Genomic DNA, 22655 nt, shown 5'->3' on the forward strand with positions numbered 1-22655 from the left:
CGGCAGAGCTGATCCGAGCAGCAGAGTGGAAACTGGAGGAATATACGCTCAAGCTGAAACATACTGTGGATCGTTGCAAGCTAGCACCGCCTGACCTATGAAGTCCCGTCAGCTGAGGAGATCATCGCAGCGGTTGCTGGCACACCAACAAAGTAGAAGAAGTAGAGGAGTTTTGTTGTCAACCTCTTCCTTCCTTTCATAACACTTAAAGACGGACGGTGAAAATGTTGCTTTTTGACGCGCTCCCGGGAGTAACGCAGTGATCATTCTGTGGGCCCAAAAGACGCGGTTTGACTATTTAAAATACCATGCTCTTGCTCTTGAGTGGAGCCAGGTACTTATCCCTCTACAAGAAGAACTGAGCATGGAAAGGAAAGATAACTCACCCTGGACCCTCGCCCTCCAACATCAAAACCTGCACACGAGCCCACCCTCCCACATCTGCAAACTGGACATTTCAGATCTTATAGTTTTGTAACATGTTAACCTTGTGATGCGCCTCCCACCTGTCTGCCGGGCCTGCCAGGGTGTCACACATGGGCTCCTAGGCCGAAATCTAGTCTACATCGGACTGCCCCAGAAAACTACATGCAGCAATTAATATAATAACGACGTTCTACATTCAGTTTGTACATTTCATTTAAACAGATTATTGTCTTGTTACAGACCTGTATATCAGCTGCTGTGACACCCATGTTTCCCATCTGTTTATTTGTTTATTTGTGTTCATTTGGTTCAAGGAGTACTTCGGTCTAGATGGCCTGTCCATGGCGGACGTTGTGGATCTTGTGGAGCAGAGCAAACACACACTGGATGACGTGTGGAGACAGACTGACTTTGATACCCTTTACCCCGAGCCACGCATGCTGCGCCTCATGGACAACATAGGTATAAGGTCCCATGCACAAGGAACAAGAATGCAGATGCACTGTTATGTCCACAGGAGCCTGATGGCTACACTTTTTCATGATGATGAGGGTGTGTGTGTGTGTGTGTGTGTGTGTGTGTGTGTGTGTGTGTGTGTGTGTGTGTGTGTGCGTGCATCTCAGGTGGGGCCCTCGGCAGATATGTCCAGAGGAAGTTGAGCGGTGTGAAAATCTTCGAGGAGCCATACGTGTCCATGCAAGAGAACCTGAGGATGGGTGTTATCATCTGTGAACAGTGGGTGACGGCTTGTGAACATCTCACAGGACAGGTGTGGTTTACGATCAGACGTGAGACTTCCACGTCGCTTATGAATAGGAATGGAACTGTAATGCCTTGACCTTGAAGACCCAACATTTAAATTATATTCCTTCTGTTTATTTGTCTTCATTAGGTGTGGAAGAGTCATACCTCGCATGTTTGGAAGGGAGACAAGCATCAGCCACACACTCTGAAGTGCTTAGCGCAGAGATTTGATGAGGTGAGGTCATGGATTTAGTCAAGCAATGTTGATGCAACTGCTTGGACACAACCACGTTCCTTGAGCCAATTGATGAATGTCTATGTCGTCCTTTACATGTACCATGTAAACAGTTTTAGAATGTCGCACATATTGTGGCCTTCCAGGGCCGATTTATATTTAAAGATTAAGTTTCGAAGTTCTGACATTCAGTCTTTTGAGGTCTGCTTTGCGCTACACATGCATCATATTTGTGATAGACACTTTAAAGTGTATCAATTTGTAAGGAAGGATGCATTAAAAAAAAAATCATATGCATTTGTGTGTGTGATTGTGTGTTTGCACCGGTTGTTGGCCACCAGGTAGTGACTCTGCGTACCGTGTACGAGAAACTGCTGCGGCTGCTCCCTGGAGGTAAACAGCAGGCACTGAGCCCTGAGTGTGTGTCTGAACCCTTCTCTGGACTCAACCCTCTACACTACAACCCCTACACTGAGGTAGGGGACTTTATTAACGTGTCGTTGTAGTTGGCGGTACTGGATGTGTGAATGTCTTTTTGGTCCTTTGTATGCATGCTGAGGGTGTGATTTGCGTTTTCCAGCCTCTGTGGAGAGCAGCGGTTTACCAGTTTGAACGATGTATCGGCTCTTCAGAGCAGGAAGTGGCTGCTATATTGAAGCGTTACATTGGAGATGTGCAAGACAACCCACAACAGGTAGCCAAAAGCTCTTGTCTAGACTTTTTGAGGCCCAAGGCAGAATCAGCAGGTGGCCGGAGGTCAGTGATACAGTCCATGTGTTGTTTCTGTGCGTGAACCAGCTGCTGCAGGTGTTTAAGAAGCACAAGGAGTTGATCAGGCGTCCCACCATCAGCAAGGAGCTGCAGTCCGAGAGAGAGACCCTGCTGGCCAGGCTGCTCGACTATAGCAAAGGTCTCCCACACTACACCCTCTGCATCTGTTCTTTCTCTTTCTCCCTGGGTCTCCTTTGCAAATATTCTGGCCCTTCTACTGTACTGTCCTGCACTTTGCAAACTCTTTTGAAAAGGTTTTAATAGACGGTGGTTAGAGACACATGCACTCATTTGCCTCTCATTGTTTGACACTGTATTTTTTTCTGTCCATTATCTTAAGGTCTAAAGTCTGATTTTGAGGATCGCTGCCATGGTGCTCCAGGGGAAAAAACGGGGCCCCTTGTTGGCAGGAACCTCCCTGAGGTGGTCAACAAAATTGTCTGGGTTCGACAGCTCATTCACAAGGTAGCTGTGAGCTTCACTGTGTGTTTCGGCCTCACCGCCTCACCTTTCACCTTTCACCTTTCTGATGTCCATGGGCCTCGATTGCTGTTCCTCTTCTCTCCCTGCAAGGTGGAGGACTCCATTCGTATCTCTGAGGCGCTGCTCCCAGACCTGTCAGCCTTCCGCTCCTTCATGCGCTTCTGTGATGACCTCCTCGAGGTCCTGAGGGCCTACGAGCAGGAGCAGTTCGAAGACTGGTCGAGAGAAATACTGTCCGGACTGGCCGACCCAAAGTCTGGTATAAGGTGGGCACACATTCTTTGTTTTATTAAATTGTTTCTCTCTGTTCTCGCTCTCTGCTTCAATAGTGTGACCTGGCTCAAGGGCACTTTGGCAGCAGTGGGAAGAAAGTGATTGAACCATGCCTGGTTCCTCCCGCCCTTCCCACCCTCTGACCTCTCCCACCTGCAGTCTGCAGGCCAGTAACCGGGTGATGGACCTGGACCACGTGGACGGCCGGCTGAGGATCCAGTACTCTGACCGGCTGGTGACGCTGCTAAGGGAGGTCAGACAGCTGTCGGCCCTCGGCTTCGCCATCCCGGCCAAGATACAGCAAGCTGCCAACACAGCAGACAAGTTCTACGGACAGGCCATCGTCCTAAAACAGGTACGCAAAGCATGAACACGACCAGGCATGAGCCGAAACAGTCCACGTCACCCTGGTTCCAGAGAGGCTCCCGAATGAGACGCCCTTCTTGATAATGTGTTCTTGATTTATTTAAGGTGGCCCATTTCTACAACATCATAGACCAGCAGATGATTCCCTCTCAGAGACCCATGATGCTTGGTCTAGCTCTGGCCTTTGAACAAGTGATTAAGGTACAGAAACTTTTGCCTTTTAACTTAACCAAAATCAAATTTGGATTAGGATTTCTTTTCCAGTTAAATATGTTATGCAAAATTAAGTACACCACAGACTTCCTTACAGACTTTGAGGAAGTCTATGCTCTTTCTGTGTTTCTGTGTTGTGTATGTTTTCTTTCCCTACGAGAGTTTTGTACTTTGTTAATGCACAATAATAAAAAAAAAAAGTATATATATATATTTTTTAATACATTGGTCTTCAAGGCGGGGCCCTAGTGTTGCTATGGCGTCCGCCCTAACCATACAGTGCTGGGGGAACCACTGTGTTTGATGGCAGACCTGCATTTTGTATACAATTCAATATGTAGGTCAGGTTACGACATTAAGGAATAGATTGTCCGACATAACAGAAACATACCTTGATGAAAGATCCATTCAAAATAATAATTAAAGTAAATTTGATTTATATAGCCCCATTAATCCCAGGGCACTTTCATAGTGATCAGGTGACACAAAACCAAGAACCAACATAACAAACGCATCGATAGCCACAATCTAGCCTACTAGCTAACACAATGGTTGTTTACTTCCTGCCATAGTCCCTCTCAATAGACCTAACCTTCCTCACTTTCTGATGGTCAGAGTCCTCGGTCCCATGCTAAGAAGTCGGGCGGCAAGCTGCAGATCACCTGGGACAACCCCAGAGAGCTGGAGCTCTACATCGGCAAGCTGCAGTCTGCTGCCGAGAGACTCTCCACCGAAAACAGGAAGCTTCGCAAGTGGCACACTGAGTTCACAGAGAAGGTAGTCGGCCTGCTTCATAGACGATCACCGGCATATTGTCACCATGATTGTTCATAAAAAGACACAAGCTCTATTCTTCCCTAAGATCTATGGAGAAATGAATGGCAAACACATGGTTAAAAGGGCTGTGACATGCCAAGATGGAGATAACAATAAAGCTGCTCTATCACTGAATTTAAGATCCTCCAAACATCTTGGTTTCCAAGGTTCTGTCTGCCCACATTAGGACTCAAGGTTTTGTAGTTGCTCTCAAGCAACTTGTGAAATTAGATTCACATGTGATGTAGCTCGAGTTAAATGGGCGCATCAATCTACTCCCAATCAAGTTAGGGCGCTGTGCAATGCAGCAGCTGTGCCTGTTCTACAAAGAAAGTAGACCTTAACCTAATAATTAAAGTCTTCTTAATATACTTCAAACTTGTATTAAAGGGGTAGTTCGGAATTTTGGACACAGGGCCTGATTCCCAAGTTAGCCTTGGTGTTCTTTATCATTGGAGACAGTTTTCAACACATTTCATTCAGTCCTTCTAGTTGCAGAGTTTGCTCGTGCTAGGCTAGCGCATGGCAACGGGCAATACTAGCCTGCTAATAAAACAGTCTTACCCACTCCACAGTACACCCGAGGTAAATCAATTATAACGCCAGACTATAGATGTAAATGTCTGTTGATAGAATAATGTGAGAAATAAAACTAACCTTGCATCGCATAAATCATCATCGCATTTTGACGGACTACCTTCTCAGCAGCAGTGGAATTTAACCTAGGTATCAGTCCGCCGCTGCCATAGCCTACTACCAGGAATATAACACTGCTGCTGAGACACAGCAAGTCCCTCAAAATGCAATGCAATGCAAGGTTGGTTTTATTTCTAACATTATTCTATCAACACAGACATTTACATAGACCGTCTGGCGTTATAGTTGATTTGCCTTGGATAGGATTTCTATTGATTTGCTGCAAGTCATGTTTGGGACGTGGTATGTATCTGGTGAAATGCTGAAAGGCTTGACCCCACGTGCACAATACTCATGTCAGGTGGTGCTCCTGATGAACGTGGACCTCCTGAGACACCAGCAGCGCTGGAAGGACGGCCTCCAGGAGCTGCGGACAGGCTTCGCCACTCTAGAGACGCAGGTTACAGAGAGACTGCCATCATCAAACGACAGGGCCTAAGGCCAAGAGAGCAGGATGCAATGGGGCCTCATGCGAGAATACTTGTGTATTGTCTTTGTCAGGGATTCCGGTCAGGTGACATGCGGGCGTGGCGCCAACACTGGAACCACCAGCTGTACAAGGCCCTAGAACACCAGTACCAGACGGGCCTGGAGGCTCTGAACAAGAACCTGCCCGAGATACACGTCGACCTCACCTTCAAGTCAGTACACTTGTTTTAATCTGTCACCACACTCTCCTTTGTATGGATATTCCATGAAGTTTTTTTTTTAAAGGGGTTTGAAATGCAGGACATCCTCTATTACATCCCATATATGGTTCGGTTTACTTTTGGCGTGAACCAAGCTGGAGGAAGATAACTGAAAAACAATACATTGTGGAATGCTTTATGCAAGGCACAACCACTTTTAGCAATGATGGAACCGCTGTAACCACATTTATGATGCAACAAAAAAGTGTGGCAAAGATTAGTTGGGCTTCCTCATATCTTAAAATAAGCAATCAGAGGCCCTTTTCAGATTTGCTTTGTTGGTTTATCTGTGTTAGGGATCAACCGATTACCAGCGCCGATATTCTGGGTTCCATCAAGGTTGCTGATAATATCGATATGGAAATAGTCCGTGATAGTAGAAGTCTGTGTGTGAGTGAGAGAGTAAAAACCTAATAAACCCAATTCAGTCCAGTTGTATTGCAGGGAAGCACGTTAAGCGGTGGTTATACTTCTACAACTGCGTAATGCGCTATCCAACTGCATAACCACTGAGCCCCTCGAGCCCTTAGGCTTTAAGGTGAAGGCTGATTAGGTCTTTGCGTAACGTTAGCCCAGCGGTCCGCTTTCTCCTTCTCTGGCTCTAGACGCGCAGCAGACTGTAGCGAAACTCTACAACTCACGACTACTAACGTTACTGTGAGGCCCAATACGTTAGCAGCAGCTGTCTGTTCCTATGATAAACACTGATTATTAAAGTGAAGATGCTATAGGCTATTTAGTGTTTTTTAACGGTTTAAACACTTGAAACAAGGTTGCTGATAATATTGATAGGGAAATAGACAGTGATAAAAGTAAGAAGTGTGTTTGTGTGTGTGTGAGAGAGAGAGTAAAATTCAGTTTTATTGCAGGGGAGCACGCTGAGGGGATGGCTAGAGAATAGTGTGTGTGTGTGGGTGTGTAAGCCACATGAGAAGCTGTAGAAACGGGTAGAGACGGGAAATCGCCGTCTGTCTGAGAGAAAACTGTCGGGCAATAATGGCTGTTTAACTAGGGAACTATTTATTTATTTAAATTTTCAGTTAACTTCATTAGAACACCCTGCACTTTTTGTTTTTGTTTGAACTTAAAAGAAAGATAAGTAAAAGATTAAAATTTCAGTTCAGTTCAGGAACATTTTAGGGAGCCGTTTATTTGTTTGAATTGTGTTATGTTGCAAATCAGATAAGCTTTTGTGTTTATTAAACATATGCTTAAAGCCATTTAAATGAAGTTAAGTGTTGGAGTTTGTATTATTCAAAATTTTGACGCCAATATTTTCCCCTTTTCTGTAAATTAATATCGGCTCCAAATATCGGTTATCGCCCCCCTTGACTACTAATAATCGTTATCGGCCCTGAAAAAACCATATCGGCATATCTCTATTCTGTGTCTGTCTGTCTGTCTGTCTGTCTGTCTGTCTGTGTCTCTCTCTCTCTCTCTCTCTCTCTGTCTCTCTCTCTGTCTCTCTCTCTGTCTCTCATATGTAGACAAGGCCATTTGCAGTTTCGTCCTCCCTTTGAGGAAGTGCGGGCTCGATACTTCAGGGAAATGAAGCGGTTCATTTCTATTCCTAACCAATTCAAGGGGGTTAGTGAGCAGGGGGAGGAGCTCATCTTCGGAGTCATGATTGACAGAAACGCTCCCGGGTTCCTTACCATCTACAGGAATGCAGAAGACCTTTTCAGCCGCTTGCTGGCTGTTCAGGACAAGTTCAAGGTGAATGAGCAAGAAGTGGTACTAATGACAAACATGGTTACGTTCAAAGTGCTCATATTGTCTAGTTGGTAGTGCGAACAGTGTGTCAAAGCCCTCTTAAAACAACCCACATTTTACCCATGGTGCTTTACCGGGAAATATTAAATAAAGAGCAATTTCATCCAGTATTTTTTTTAACATGGCAACATGTCTTATTAGCCATGTCCTACCAGACTCTCGTACTTCATTTCATTTGCACAGTCTGGCCATTCTCCATTGACAAACGTTAACTCACTTGAACTATTGGATCTGCCCAGTGCCACTCCCGATCTGCCATAACCAATAGCTAACCTTTGACTATAACTGAAACTAGCGCACAACCTCAACGTCATTGTTATCAGCCACTCCCTATGACCGGAAAAAATTTGGCCAGAAGAATCCCGCTAATATTTCGCGGGAACCCAGACGTAGTACTGAAGGGAAATGAAAATGGAGCAGAAGTACGTAGGTGGGCAGAGCCAGGCTAATGTCTTATATGATCATGAACTGTAATTTAGAGAAAAATAGAAGTAGAATCTGTTTTTGCAAGTTGTCTGTTGGTATTCTCACTTACATCTTAGTTTTATGATGCAGGTTCCAAAGAACACTGGTGTATTGGTGTGAAATTCTGTTTTGCTTAGAACAGGAAATGCAGTATACTGAGAAATGCAGTCAACATAAGTCCCCCTTGAGATACGTGCAATGTGTGTGTTTGTGTGAGCTCCAGGAGTGGGTGGTTTTGGGCCTGGTAGACATCGAGACGTTGGTGGAGAAGCATTTGCATTCTGTGCAAGAATGGGAGAGAAACTTCAAGTCCCTGAAAGCCCGGGGCAAGGAGTCTGAACGCCTGCCCAGGTAGAAACCCTTTTAAACCCAGGCCTCTTAAACCATCACACTAATTACTTAGCACTGAGCACACTTCTGCAAGGGAGAATCAGGTTATTTATTGTTTCATAGCGGCATGTAATTACTGAGCTCATAGCTGGCTACAGCCATGCAGGCAAACTGCTGTGCAGTTGACCAAATGTTAAGCAACAGGACACACAAATAAGACATTATAAATCCAGCAGCATTCTGGAGTTTGGTTTTAGTTTAGGTTATTTCAACACACTGTCTTATTTTCTCTGTCTCTCACTCTGATTTTGTCTCTGTCTCTGTCTTTCTCTGGCTCTGACTCTGTCTCTGTCTCTGTCTCTTCCTCTCTCGCTCCCCTCTTTCAGTCAGCAGAAGGTAGACTGTATCACAGTGAATTGTGAGCCAGTCAGGGCCGTCATCGATGACCTGATTCAAAGGCTGTTTGATGCTCTCCTTGTCTCTCTCAGGAAGTCCATACAAGGTAGCAATTCACCATATCTTTATATACATATATATTTCTAGATATATCTACAGATTATTTGCTCACATTGTCATCTGGTGGTCGGTCTTGTTGTCCGGTCGCTCCCCCTACCCCCTACTCTGGTCATGTCCAGGCCACACACTGACCATAGAGTCCTTTGTGTCCTACGCCATGGAAGCCTTGTCCACTCGTCCCGAGAGCATTGAGGAGATCAGCGAGGCCAATGCCAGACACTGCCAGATTAAAGCCCGTGAACCAGAGGTTTAGTCCAAGACCCTTTTGAATATTATTTATTTTTAGAAAGTCCAACCAATTATTAAGTTGACCTACTGTGTGTGTGTGTGTGTGTGTGTGTGTGCGTGTTCAGATCCTGCCTCAGTTCCAGTGTGCAGAGGAGAAGAACCGGCTGCTGCGTGCGGTAGCAGGAGGCGGCCTGGACTCCCTGTCCTCACTGAGGGCCAGGTGGGACAAGCTGGAGCTGGTCATGGAGAGCCACAAGCTCATGATCAAGGAACAGGTAATATGGCTGCATGGACCTGCAAGGGCATTTTTTTTTCTTGCCGGCCCTGTGTCTCTCTGTCCCAAGGTTGAAAGTGCTTTTGAAGTGGCATGGAAAACATCCCTAAACACTAAAGCTAAATAGGATACAACATAGGATACAAAATAGTGATAGTTAAATTGTTCTAATTGTTTTTTTATCAAACTACGTATTACAAAGTAACACATGTCTTATTTTGTGTGTCTGGGTGTGTGTGTGTGTGTGTGTGTGTGTGTGTGTGTGTATGTAGGAAAAGAAAAACATTCTCTCTCTCTCTCTCTCTCTCTCTCTCTCTCTCTCTCTCTCTCTCTCTCTCTCTCTCTCTCTCTCTCTCTCTCTCTCTCTCTCTCTCTCTCTCTCTCTCTCTCTCTCTCTCTCTCTCTATTGTAATACGTGCATCGCTGCCTCACCCCCCCATAAATGTATATATTGCAGCTAACTGTGTATATACTATATGTATATAAATATAAGTGTTTGCATGACTGTGTGAAAACTTTTCCCCTCACCCACCCTCTTCACGTGCCTTTCCTCTCAGGTGGAGATGATGCGCAGTAATGCGGAAGGCCGCATCCAGGCCTACCGGACTAATCTGGAGCGCTTCAGGGCGCACTGGGATCAGCTAAAGCCCAGTGATGAGGTGGTGGAGACGGGCGACCAGGCCAGCATGTTGGCCTGCCTCCAGACCATCAGGGATAAGCAGCAGGAGTTCCAGGAGCTGGAGCTTATTCGTCTGAAACTGCTGTAGGTTTTCAGTTCTCGGTCTTCTTTATTCTGTTTAATCAAAGATTGTAGTATTTTGTTTGCGTGCAACTGTGCGTATTCATATTGTGCATGGTAACAGTGACATTCTGACCGCATCAATTGATCAAATGATCGGACAAAATGAAATCTATAATCCGGTATCTGGAGGCCACAGGCCTGTACTAAGCCTGTACAATAATTTCTTCCGGCCCCAATGAACCGATTGGATGGGTTGGGCTATCTACGTCCCCTGCTTCCCATGTGCCCTCTGCCCGTGCACATAAGTCTTCCACAAGGCTAGGCAGAGCTATTTCCAATGTAAGCGAGCTAGTTCCCTGTTTTCAGGGAGCGCCTTTGGACGGAGGCTTGAAGGGAAGGGTTGGATAATTTCAAAATCGTTCTTACTCTTGCTGGTTTCTCCAAATCGCCTGCTCTAGCTGAACGGCTTACTTATTGAGATGGTAGGTGTATTATATAGTGCTAAATCTCATATTAGTGTTTCACATCTCGCCAATGAGTAAAAAAATTCAACACAATGTGCAGAAAGCAAAAGCAAACGGGGATATTAATGCTCTCCTGGCTTCCATCTCAACCTCCCAGGGTTATCTCTCATATAAGTGTTTCAAGTCTCGCCACTGAGTTAAAAAGTCAACACAATGTGCAGAAAACAAAAACACATGGTGATTTTTGGACCGATGTTGCCCTGGCTTTCCATCTCCACCTCTAGTGAGGACTGTGTTCATTTTGAGCTGGAGGCCCCAGACTTCTCCTTTGCGGAGGAGACCATCCGAGACATGGAGGAGTGCAGTCGGATGTGGTCTCTGTATGAAGAGTGGCTGCAGGGCTTCACGGAGAAGGCTAAGGAGGACTGGATCACGTTCAGGTATGGCTCCTCGCTAGAGCTTCTCACCGGGGTTGTGTAGATCTGTGAAATGTGACATGTGTGCTTCTAATGTTTCTAATGTTTAATAAAGAACCGGGGTTTCTTGAATGAGTCGTGTTTATTATTAACTGCCCCCATCAACTGAAACAATCTATCCTGTAGAAATATGGACGACTACCTCCCTGCGGTCTGCAGCATAATAACACCACATCACGACAATAGTGAAACCTGTGAATAACACGTCGATGGTATGTCTTTTCTTGAATTCTAGGAGCAAGACTTACTTGTTTGAGGAGTTCCTCTTTGCGTGGCAGGACCGACTGAAGAAGCTGGATCAGCCCACCATCATGTCTGTCAAACTGCAGGCCGAGGTGGACAAATACAAGGTTCGCCCCCCCCCCCCCCGCGTAGGAGGGCTTATCGAGTCGACCGATGGCTCTCCACCTCTGTCTCTGTCTGCATGTCCCAGGAACACTGGCTGGACATGCTCCGCCTTCTTCCGAGTACACTCACACCGCTCTCCGCCTCCTCTCCCCTGCATTGTGTAGAACCTGGCCCCTGTGCTGAAGTACGTGCGTGGGGAACACCTGTCCCAGGACCACTGGCTGGACATGTTCCGCCTACTGGGCCTGCCTAGGGGCACCAAGCTGGAGATGCTCACCTTCAACGACCTGCTCTCAGTGGCGGAAACCATCATCGAAAAGGCCCTGGAGCTAAAGGTTCATTACACAAACATGCGCACACACACACACTACGTACTATATGCCCATACAAAAACATGCACTATTACTAGGGCTGTAACGATACACCAACTCACGATTCGGTTTGTATCACGATTGTTGACCCACGATTCGATTCATCACCCACGATTTTTTTTAATTTAAAAAGCATTTTATTTAAACAACACTTATATAACAACTTACTTAATGTAACATTTAATAACAAATCATTTGGAACACTGAAAAGATTTGTACAGAAAGACTACTATTAAAGTAGGCCTATAGCAAAATCAATAAATAAATAACCAAAGATTGCAGTTGGAGGATGCTTGCAGGTAGGCAAAAACCCTAATCTAGTTTTGTGGTTTAGGTTTACGTATTTGAAAATATTAATGTCAAATAAATAATAGTAATTTGAATAGATTGGTAGCACTAACCAGCGTTCCCGCTCGAAAAAACGGTGCTGGTCAAAGTGACCTACATAGGTTTCGTTTTCGGCCAAATATCCTATTATCGCTTCTTATTAGGCTATGTAGCTTAAATAATGACATAATCAGGCCGTATAGAATGCGACATGTTTAATAGCATAACCTTCAAATAGATAGGAAAAAACATGAACGTCTGATTCGCAATAACGAGGCATAGTGTTACGAGTAGCGTATGTGTGTGCGAGAATGGGAAGCGTGTGTGTGTGTGTGTGAGTGACATCAGCGAGTGAGTGGACGAGCGAGGAGAGCGAGCGGTAGTGTGTGTGTGTGTCAGTCTAGTGAAGAAACGAACGAGTCCGGTTGTGTATAAGGACTAAGTACCCAGCCTGTCATTAATCGGTGGTTATATACTCAATTCATTACTATTAGTCATTGCAGGAGCTTTATCCACCGCAATATAAAGGGAACTCAGGGACTTGTGAAGAACTCTAAGCAAATAGCCAAATACTGCTCTGTGTCAGCAATCATAGGCAGTCTGCATATGGAGAAGGCGCTGTCATCTCTACCCTTGATTAGTAATCCGCGATATAAACGATATACGATATAAACGATAAAAATGGCCTACGATAGAGATTTAAATTTTATCGCTCTATCGCGATAATGCATGTTGATGACGCAAAATACAATGTTTAATTTTTTGGTTTGGTGCAATTCCTTTTCACATTGCAATTTTCGCAACAGTGCCAGAATTCGTCAACCAACCTGCATGTGTGCAAAGAACGTTAAATCATTAGACAAAAAGGTCTGGGGCGTTGTAAAGCGTTAAAGAAAAAGGGGAGGGGGAAAGCACCGGTGAAAGTAAACAATCATGGATATCCAGCGTGATATAGATTGATCTGCGGACTGGTCCAACTCCTTCTCCCTCATCCTGACTCGGAATGTGTTAAATGCATCGGCATTTTTAAGTTATGTTTTCCAGCATACTTTTTACTTGCTTTTGTCAGACCGTCGGGTGGTGGCTCAACATGGAGCAAAGAGGAGACGGAATGTCTTTTAGATATCGGACCCAAATATCCAAAAGACGTTCCGTCTTCTCTTTGCTCCATGTTGAGCAACGTCTCAGAGACCACCTCTCCGGCTGGGTCAACCTCCTTTTGATGGTTAAAAATATCACGTAATCGACAAAAATCTTAACAATCAATGATCGATCATCAATTAACCATGCCCATCCCTAATTGTCAGTACAGTGTCTGTTCCTTATCTAGAAAGACACCCGTTTTTCCTGTTCTCTGCATCTTGGGTGGCATTTAAGAACCAAGGACTTAAACTAAGTGTAGTGCCTTTTAGAATGGTTTGCACTAAAGGAAAGAAACCCAATACTAATTTTATTTATCTGCAACATTATGTTGTATGATTACAGTGTTTCACAATAAATGTTCTCGAAATGACATACTATATTTCTCTTTTTTTTAAATACATTTAGCAGTTTGGCTTTCCTTAGGGTCTATGTAACCTGTTCTGAAACGGTTATTTTATGATTTTATATCGTGATATATATCGTTATCGCAAGAGGCTGCAATGTATATCGCAATATGGATTTTAGGCCATATCGCCCATCTCTACCCTTGATATGACTTTGTCATCTACTGATTCACTTGGTTGTAAATACTTGCACAGTGTTTGTTGTTGTGCAACATAATAGGCTCTTTATTAATATTTGGATGCTGTGGTGTTGTAGCATTGGTCGTTCCAAATAAATGAATCAAATGTGTGTAGGACCTAAACAGCCGCGCGCAGGCGGAGGTGACCGTCAGGGAGGCGCTAAGGGAGCTGGACCTGTGGGGGGCCGCGGCGACCTTTAACCTCACAGAGTACACCGACAGCAGCGGACAGGCCCTCACCCTCATCAAGGACTGGAAGGACATCGTCAGCCAGGTCTGTGCGCACGCACGCACGAGCACACAGCACCGTTGAACTTCAATACAGGACACGTTTACTGTTTATGTTCATCTTGTCTCTGCTCAAATCCAGGTGGGAGACAACCGCTGCCTGCTTCAGTCTCTGAAAGACTCCCCCTACTACCGTGGCTTTCAGGACAAGGTCAGCTACACGCATCGGCAAACACTTAAAATAATTAGCCGCAGACCGGAGGGTACAATTCCCTTATCTGATCGCGGCGTTGTAACGAAACTCACAGATAGGTCATCTGAGAATTGATGACTGAGATCCGCACTTTTATGCACAGCGTGCTAAAAGTACAATCTGAATATCATCACGTGTGTGTTTGTGCCTGTGTGTGTCCAGGTGAGTTTGTGGGAGGTGCGTCTGGCTGACCTGGACGAGCATCTCCTCAGTCTGAACGCCATCCAGCGGCGCTGGGTATACCTGGAGCCCATATTTGGGCGCGGAGCCCTCCCCAAAGAGCAGGCCCGCTTCAAGCGCGTGGACGAGGATTTTAGGTAGTGTTCGTGTGTGTGTGTGTGTGTGCGTGTGGGTGCTGTCGACTTTTTCATTAAATGTTCATCTTTGTGTAAAGAGTGATAGTTGTGGATGGACTGTATCCCTGTGTGTTTGTGTGTGTGCGCGGCAGGTCCATCATGTCAGACGTTCAGAGGGACAGCAGAGTGGTGTCTTTGTGCTCTAGAGCCGGTATCAGAAACTCCCTTGTCACTATACTGGATCAGCTGCAGCGCTGCCAGAAGTCCCTCAACGAGTTCTTGGAGGTACGCATGCGCACACACACACACACACACACACCACACCACACCACACACCACACACCACACACCACACACACACACACACACACACACATGAAAAAAAACCTGCCCTGCCAGGTCCATGCACCCATATTACCTGATCCTCGATCATGAGCTTGTGGCTCTCCATGACCAGCTCCAGCTTGTCCCACCTGGCCCTCAGTGAGGACAGGGAGTCTAGGCCACCACCGGCTACCGCACGCAGCAACCTGTTTCTTCTCCTCTGCACACTGGAACTGTGGCAGGATCTGAACACGCCCACACGCACACAGGGAACTTACTGTAAGTCAAGGGAACTTATTGTAAACAGGTTACATAGAGGAACGAAATTGGGTTTTCCCATATTCCAAATGTGCTATTAGTATATTTACCACATAACAAATGTATCATAGTAACATAACAACATAATATAGTAACATAACAACATTTTATTGCAAAAAGACCACAACAAAATAACACGACACATACAGAAAGACATTACATACATTATACTGAATAGATTATTCACAGTGTTTTTTTAAGATAGTTATTGAGGTACAAATAAAGGTGCAATATGGTCCCATATAAAAGTGCAAAAGGGCCGAATAGCAGCATGGAAATACAGTTATACATTCATTTTGCATATAAAGAGCATAGTACAGAATGTTCATGGGATTAATTTCAGTAAGTTTAGGAGTTGAATGGCCTGTGGGAAAAGGTTGTTGTTGTTGAGTCACACACACACACACACACACACACACACACACACACACACACACACACACACACACACACACACACACAGTCACACACATACCGAGATCAACTTAAACTGAATACAAATTCAAAGGAATTGAAACTGAACTTGCTGACACGCACACACACACACGTACATACTGAGACACACAAGGACACATAGAGATGCACACACACACACAGGCCAACAGATACAGTGGGGCAAAAAAGTATTTAGTCAGCCACCAATTGTGCAAGTTCTCCCACTTAAAAAGATGAGAGAGGCCTGTAATTTTCATCATAGGTATACCTCAGCTATGAGAGACAAAATGAAAAAAAAAAATCTAGAAAATCACATTGTCTGATTTTTAAAGAATTTATTTGCAAATTATGGTGGAAAATAAGTATTTGGTCAATAACAAAAGGTCATCTCAATACTTTGTTACATGCCCTTTGTTGGCAATGACAGAGGTCAAACGTTTTCTGTAAGTCTTTACAAGGTTTTCACACACTGCTGCTGGTATTTTGGCCCATTCCTCCATGCAGATCTCCTCTAGAGCATTGATGTTTTTGGGCCTTCGCTGGGCAACACAGACTTTCAACTCCCTCCAAAGATTTTCTATGGGGTTGAGATCTGGAGACTGGCTAGGCCACTCCAAGACCTTGAAATGCTTCTTACGAAGCCATTCCTTCGTTGCCCGGGCGGTGTGTTTGGGGTCATTGTCATGCTGAAAGACCCAGCCACGTTTCATCTTCAGTGCCCTTGCTGATGGAAGGAGGTTTTCACTCAAAATCTCACGATACATGGCCCCATTCATTCTTTCTGTCACACGGATCAGACGTCCTGGTCCCTTGGCAGAAAAACAGGCCCAAAGCATGATGTTTCCACCCCCATGCTTCACTGTAGGTATGGTGTTCTTTGGATGCAACTCAGCATTCTTTCTCCTCCAAACACGACGAGTTGAGTTTTTACCAAAAAGTTGTATTTTGGTTTCATCTGACCATATGACATTCTCCCAATCCTGTTCTGGATCATCCAAATGCTCTCTAGCAAACTTCAAACGGGCCCGGACATGCACTGGCCTTAGCAGGGGGACACGTCTGGCACTGCAGGATTTGAGTCCCTGGCGGCGTAGTGTGTTAGTGATGGTAGCCTTTGTTACTTTGGTCCCAGCTCTCTGGAGGTCATTCACTAGGTCCCCCCGTGTGGTTTTGTGATTTTTGTTCACCGTTCTTGTGATCATATTGACCCCACAGGGTGAGATCTTGCGTGGAGCCCCAGATCGAGGGAGATTATCAGTGGTCTTGTATGTATTCCATTTCCTAATAATTGCTCCCACAGTTGATTTCTTCACACCAAGCTGCTTACCTATTGCAGATTCAGACTTCCCAGCCCGTTGCAGGTCTACAATTGTGTTTCTGGTGTCCTTTGACAGCTCTTTGGTCTTGGCCATAGTGGAGTTTGGAGTGTGACTGTTTGAGGTTGTGGACAGGTGTCTTTTATACTGATAAGGAGTTCAAACAGGTGCCATTAATACAGGTAAACAGCCTCTTAAAGAAGAAGAAGTTACAGGTCTGTGACAGCCAGAAATCTTGCTGGTTTGTAGGTGACCAAATACTTATTTTCCACCATAATTTGCAAATAAATTCTTTAAAAATCAGACAATGTGATTTTCTAGATTTTTTTTTTCAATTTGTCTCTCATAGCTGAGGTATACCTATGATGAAAATTACAGGCCTCTCTCATCTTTTTAAGTGGGAGAACTTGCACAATTGGTGGCTGACTAAATACTTTTTTGCCCCACTGTACATGTGGATTAAAATGGACTTCTGTATGTGGTCAGAAAGGTATATACTGTTGTGTGTCTAAGGTTTGCTGCAGGGTGAGATATTTGTTTTAATATCAGAAATTCCTGCAGGCGAACAAAATGAGTCAAATCTCTATTTTAAAATTCTCCTTAGGGTTCAGTGGTTTTGGCTACGTAGAGCAATTCACAATGTTACCAGAGCTGCCGTTAGTTTAAGAACTAAGTCAGATGTAAAAAAGCCCACCATACTCTTGTTATTTTCTATTGGCATTCTTGAATGTAAATTAAAATTAGCATTGTGTGTTGTGTGTGCATGTGCATGCGTGTGGTGTGTCTGTGGTTGCAGGAAAAGCGCTCTGCCTTCCCCAGGTTCTACTTCATAGGGGATGATGATCTCCTGGAGATCCTGGGCCAGGCCACTAACCCCACCGTCATCCAGTCCCACCTCAAGAAGCTCTTCGCTGGTGAGACCACTTGTGTATATCATACACCATGGTGTTGTTTCTCTCCTCCACTCTTTTGGATTAAGTCCTGCGATGGGTCCCGTTTTCATTCTGCTATGTTGTAATCAAGATCAGCTACGTTTATTCTTTGGATGGAAAATATCCTGAGGAGCGATTTAGTAAATGTAGCAGCCCCTTTGATTTGATTACAAACTGAGAGTCCATTCGTGGCCATCAAATAAGAACTGGATTTTATTGTGATTACAATGTGAGGATCTCCTTCTCTTATCATCTCTCTTGGTGTGTGTGTGTGTAAAATATGGAGTATTTTAATGTTCACGGTGATGCTGCTGTAACCTTCCGCGTGGGTATTCTTCTGGCCAGGCATCCACAGCGTGCAGTTCGATGGGCAGTGCCAGCACATTGTGGCCATGTGTTCCCTGGAGGGGGAGGTGGTCCCCTTGAGAAATCTTGTGCGCATCTCCAACAATGTGGAGGTAATCTTCACAATACCATGTGTTGTGTGTGGTGTAGTGGCATGGATTGTTTTGGAATTCAAGCATCTTTTTGTTATATTAGTGCTTATAGTATGTACTGTGTGTGTGTGTGTGTGTGTGTGTGTGTGTGTGTGTGTGTGTGTGTGTGTGTGTGTGTGTGTGTGTGTGTGTGTGTGTGTGTGTGTGTGTGTGTGTTAAGGTTTGGCTGAGTGAGCTGTCTGCAGAAATGAAGGAGACCCTGAAGCAGATGCTCCTTGAGTGTGTCGCAGCAGGGAGGAAGGGGGATGTCAATCCGGCGCGCTACCCCTCACAGGTAGGCCTTGGTAACCCGCAGGGACCCACACATCTTTAGAGACCTCCTGCATTTGGCTGAACCAGTCTGATTACAATCAAACGCCAGACAAACTCTGTGTCATGTAAGCATCCTTGGCTAAGATTCATAACCCTACCCTGTTCATTAAGGCCATACATCTAAACATATGGCTTTGGACAATGACAAAATGACGGAACAGTACTAAATAGTACGAGTGAAGTCCAAGCATGCATTATTGATCTGTTCCCCTCCTCCTTCCTGATAAACAGCAGCTCATCATGGACGTATCACAGACTTACCACAGACTTACTCGCAGTTTAACGGCCGTATTGTGTGCAGATCCTGGGCCTTGCCGAGCAGATCCAGTTCACTGAGGACGTGGAGCAGGCGCTGAGGGAGCAGAGCCTGCAGAGACTGGAGCTGGAGCTCTCTGCCAAGCTGGAGCATTATACCAGGGTGGACACCAGCTCCCAGGACCCCAGCAGCACAGGTACTTCTGTTGTTTGTTGTGTACGTGTTTGCACTGTGTCAGCAGGGGTTCTGCCATTCCTGCTCTTATCTGATTCACTCTACGCTTCGCATAACGGAAGCTTTCTGTCCAGCACACAGTGGCGGTTTTAGGCACCGGCGAACCAGGCAGCCTCCCCGGGGCGCCATATTTGTCGCGGGCGCCAAATCACATGGGGGTGCGCCATGAGCAGTAAAAAATAAAAACACGCCGCGAAGTGGTTTTCAATGAAGTACATAACATTGTGTGGGGAATTGGTACATTGGCACTCCCTCTGGCTGCAGGCGCACACCTGCTCGTTGAGAAGGTGCCGTGCACAGACGGAATAATACATGATACAAATCCTCCCCCCCCCCCCGCTTGGAGGAAGTCTTACCCGGGGCGTACTGGACGTAGAACCGCCACTGCCAGCACACTTTCTCAAATGTGGTGTATAGCACATAACCACAACTCCTTGAATCTGCCGCTACGAGTCACAAATGTTATTTCACTCACAAACGACAAGTTCCTGGCATGTGTTGAGCCATGGGTTGGTTCTGGTACGAGTTGACTCACCTTCTTGCTCAAACAAAGGAACTTGTTTGTGCATATGTCCCCTTGGTGACCCAAAAAAAACCTCCAAGTTGGAAATCCCCAGCACCCCAAGCAGCATGTGCCGAACCCTCCCAGGATGTTACCTTTTGCTACCGCTTCATACTGATTACTGACTCATCAACGATACTCGTCAAAGATGAATTACATAGTCTTTTTGACCTCAACACAAAGATATTTTTTTTCTTAATTGATCCAAATAGGTAAATATATATATATATGTATGTGTGTGTGTGTGTGTGTGTGTGTGTGTGTGTATATATATATTTATTGATTAATTTATTTATTTATAAAAACCCACATATACAAATGTATTAAACCAATTGGCAAATTAAGATCCATATACGGTATAAGACAATCGGATGAATCTTAATAAACGCTTAGCGTAGTGAGAAAAAAGTGAGACAACTGACATATCAGAGAGTGTGGAGCGGCTGCGGTTTTTAGAGTGGCTAAAGAGTTTTAACCCATCTGAGCAAGGGCTAAAATGTGCCGGAGCGCGACTTCTTTGTTAATGAAGTCATGCGGAAAACCCCAACCCAGCTACGCTTATTCCCGCAACACACCCTGATAGCGAATGGGTGATACTCTTGTAGTATTAGCCTTTCTTTACCTACCTTTAAATGGCAAGTGGTGGGTTGAAACTTTTTGGTTTTGAGAATACATGGCTTTTAATAGACATTAGATTGGCCGATATTAGTTTGATCAAAGCTGCGTTTCGTGGCTTATCTATTTATTTAACACACGCACACTTAATGTTCTTTGTTTTACATTATAGCCTTTCACATCAATGACATTTCCCTCTTCTATTAAATAATTACATGAAAGAACAAATGATTGTCTTTATTCATATAGCCCTTGTAGTTGTGGAGGCATACTCTATTCATTTTGGGCATGTCATTTCGGGCAGGAGGCCTGTGAAATAGGCCTAGGGCTTAACAGGTTAATATATTTGGTTTGCAGTTTGTGGTTGTTCACTTTTACTCGTCCATTCGTCTGAGAGCGCGTGTGTTACTGTATGTGTGCAACAGTAAAGATGCCAAGTCATGAGAGAGACAGTGTGTGTGTGTGTGTGTGTGTGTGTGTGTGTGTGTGTGTGTGTGTGTGTGTGTGTGTGTGTGTGTGTGTGTGTGTGTGTGTGTGAATATATATGTTTACACACACCACTAGTGATGTCATATGGGGCATATTTTCGAAATGGCTTGTAAGGCTTATCACACTCACACACGGTGGTATAATATGTCCCCTTTGAGAAAATGAAAGCTCCGAAGAGATGCCGCTTGTTTACTTTGGAGGAGACGGAAAAATTTAGTCTGAGGGATAATTTTTTTCACTTCACACAAAAAGATCTTGGAATGAGATGGCTAACTGTAGTATTATAGCGTTTAGTCTACTCTCACATTTGGGAATATTTAAGGCTTAGACTTATTTAAGAAATTAAACAGTGGGCTAGAGACGCGGTGTCCGTCAAACTTCCAATAAGTCACCTCATCTGATCATCTTTTTGTGGGAAGTGAAACCAGCGCACACTCCACAGTCCACACTGACCCCAACATTCTTTTTAACCGACAAGCGACAAGATTGATCGGTTAACGTTGATACGGTCAACCATCGGTCAAACGGTCATCGATTAACATCCCTAGGCCATTCGAAGTGATTTACAAAGAAAGAAATCACATGTAAAAACATTAAAAGGACAATCAATAAAAGCTTAACATAATCATTAAAAGCTATACGTGTGTGTGTGTGTGTGTGTGTGTGTGTGTGTGTGTGTGTGTGTGTGTGTGTGTGTGTGTGTGTGTGTGTGTGTGTGTGTCGTGGAAATATCAATCATAACTATAATATACAATTATATACAAATTCTATTAACCTTGTTTATATAATTACTAATCACATTAAAAGGAATTGTATACATTCTCCCTATATCTTAAGATACATCCCTTCCTCTCTCTAACTGAGAGAGGTTGAGTTCACATTTGCATTCCGACTGGAGCCACTATGTCTGATCCTAAGGCCAGGCAAATCGACTGACTTCGTTGTTGTGTAGATTCCTTTAACTGTCTTGCAGCCTTGCTTGCAGACTTGCATTGACATGTCCACATCCCCTATAGTTTATTGCAGTTAACTTGGCCTCTCCCGCCAATCCTTAACTCTCCACGATGGTCACTCCCACTTACCTTTGTTACCTGTGTATTCTCTACCCACAATGCAAACGTTACCCTATAAGAATCTTGTTCACCCATTGTCTGAATAAATGTATCATTGGTAACTTTGCTGCCTGTACTTTCCTATGATCATGCTTTAATATTAAATCAAATATTTCGCTGGCCGATATGTCCTAAAAAGAAGTTTATCTGTGTGTGTGTGTGTGTGTGTGTGTGTGTGTGTGTGTGTGTGTGTGTGTGTGTGTGTGTGTCTATCAATGCAGAGACAGGCGTCCTCCAGCTGAAGCTCAAGGCCCTGATCCTGGACATCATCCATAACATCAGCGTGGTGAGGCAGCTGAACCAGGCCGGGGTCTGCAGCCCTGACGACTGGTCATGGAGGAAGCAGCTTCGCTTCTCCATGGGATCCGACCAGTGCTGCCGCATTCACATGGTCCACGCCCACTTCCAATACACCTATGAGTACCAGGTAAGTGAGCAGTCCATTCCTAGAACACCACCCACATTCTTATAGTGACTGATAGTTAAACATGTTAATGCTCCAGTAATTGTAAAATCAGCGTCCCATATTTTCGGGCAAAGGCTCCTGCCTTCACGCGAAAGTTTAAAGTCGGGGTTAACTTTGGCAGTAAATAATACACAACTAGCCTCGATGAGCACTCTTGCTTTGCTGTCCGGTCGGTGGTCCACACTAAGAGAGTGGGAATGTGAAGGGGTCAACGCATGAAAACTCTACTGTCCGACCATCTGCACCTTCTCTGAAAAC

General features: G+C 44.8%; 1 protein-coding gene across 1 annotated transcript in view; it reads left to right on the forward strand.

The window, feature by feature from the left end:
* dync2h1 (dynein cytoplasmic 2 heavy chain 1) overlaps positions 1 to 22655 on the forward strand; it is a 127697-nt gene that overhangs the window by 3244 nt on the left and 101798 nt on the right. The window contains exons 6-36 of the mRNA XM_079732532.1: positions 741 to 888; positions 1050 to 1195; positions 1319 to 1405; positions 1747 to 1881; positions 1986 to 2099; positions 2204 to 2315; positions 2517 to 2641; positions 2750 to 2925; positions 3092 to 3287; positions 3404 to 3499; positions 4127 to 4288; positions 5325 to 5423; positions 5525 to 5664; positions 7200 to 7428; positions 8174 to 8301; positions 8667 to 8782; positions 8916 to 9043; positions 9150 to 9299; positions 9856 to 10061; positions 10789 to 10944; positions 11216 to 11330; positions 11493 to 11663; positions 13868 to 14026; positions 14123 to 14191; positions 14396 to 14550; positions 14682 to 14814; positions 17719 to 17836; positions 18200 to 18312; positions 18512 to 18625; positions 18965 to 19115; positions 22153 to 22358. Coding sequence (XP_079588658.1) covers positions 741 to 888; positions 1050 to 1195; positions 1319 to 1405; positions 1747 to 1881; positions 1986 to 2099; positions 2204 to 2315; positions 2517 to 2641; positions 2750 to 2925; positions 3092 to 3287; positions 3404 to 3499; positions 4127 to 4288; positions 5325 to 5423; positions 5525 to 5664; positions 7200 to 7428; positions 8174 to 8301; positions 8667 to 8782; positions 8916 to 9043; positions 9150 to 9299; positions 9856 to 10061; positions 10789 to 10944; positions 11216 to 11330; positions 11493 to 11663; positions 13868 to 14026; positions 14123 to 14191; positions 14396 to 14550; positions 14682 to 14814; positions 17719 to 17836; positions 18200 to 18312; positions 18512 to 18625; positions 18965 to 19115; positions 22153 to 22358 — 4353 coding nt within the window. The remainder of the gene's footprint in view (positions 1 to 740; positions 889 to 1049; positions 1196 to 1318; positions 1406 to 1746; positions 1882 to 1985; positions 2100 to 2203; positions 2316 to 2516; positions 2642 to 2749; positions 2926 to 3091; positions 3288 to 3403; positions 3500 to 4126; positions 4289 to 5324; positions 5424 to 5524; positions 5665 to 7199; positions 7429 to 8173; positions 8302 to 8666; positions 8783 to 8915; positions 9044 to 9149; positions 9300 to 9855; positions 10062 to 10788; positions 10945 to 11215; positions 11331 to 11492; positions 11664 to 13867; positions 14027 to 14122; positions 14192 to 14395; positions 14551 to 14681; positions 14815 to 17718; positions 17837 to 18199; positions 18313 to 18511; positions 18626 to 18964; positions 19116 to 22152; positions 22359 to 22655) is intronic.

Source organism: Pollachius pollachius (assembly GCF_949987615.1).
Source record: "Pollachius pollachius genome assembly, chromosome: 3".
Taxonomy (NCBI): domain Eukaryota; kingdom Metazoa; phylum Chordata; class Actinopteri; order Gadiformes; family Gadidae; genus Pollachius; species Pollachius pollachius.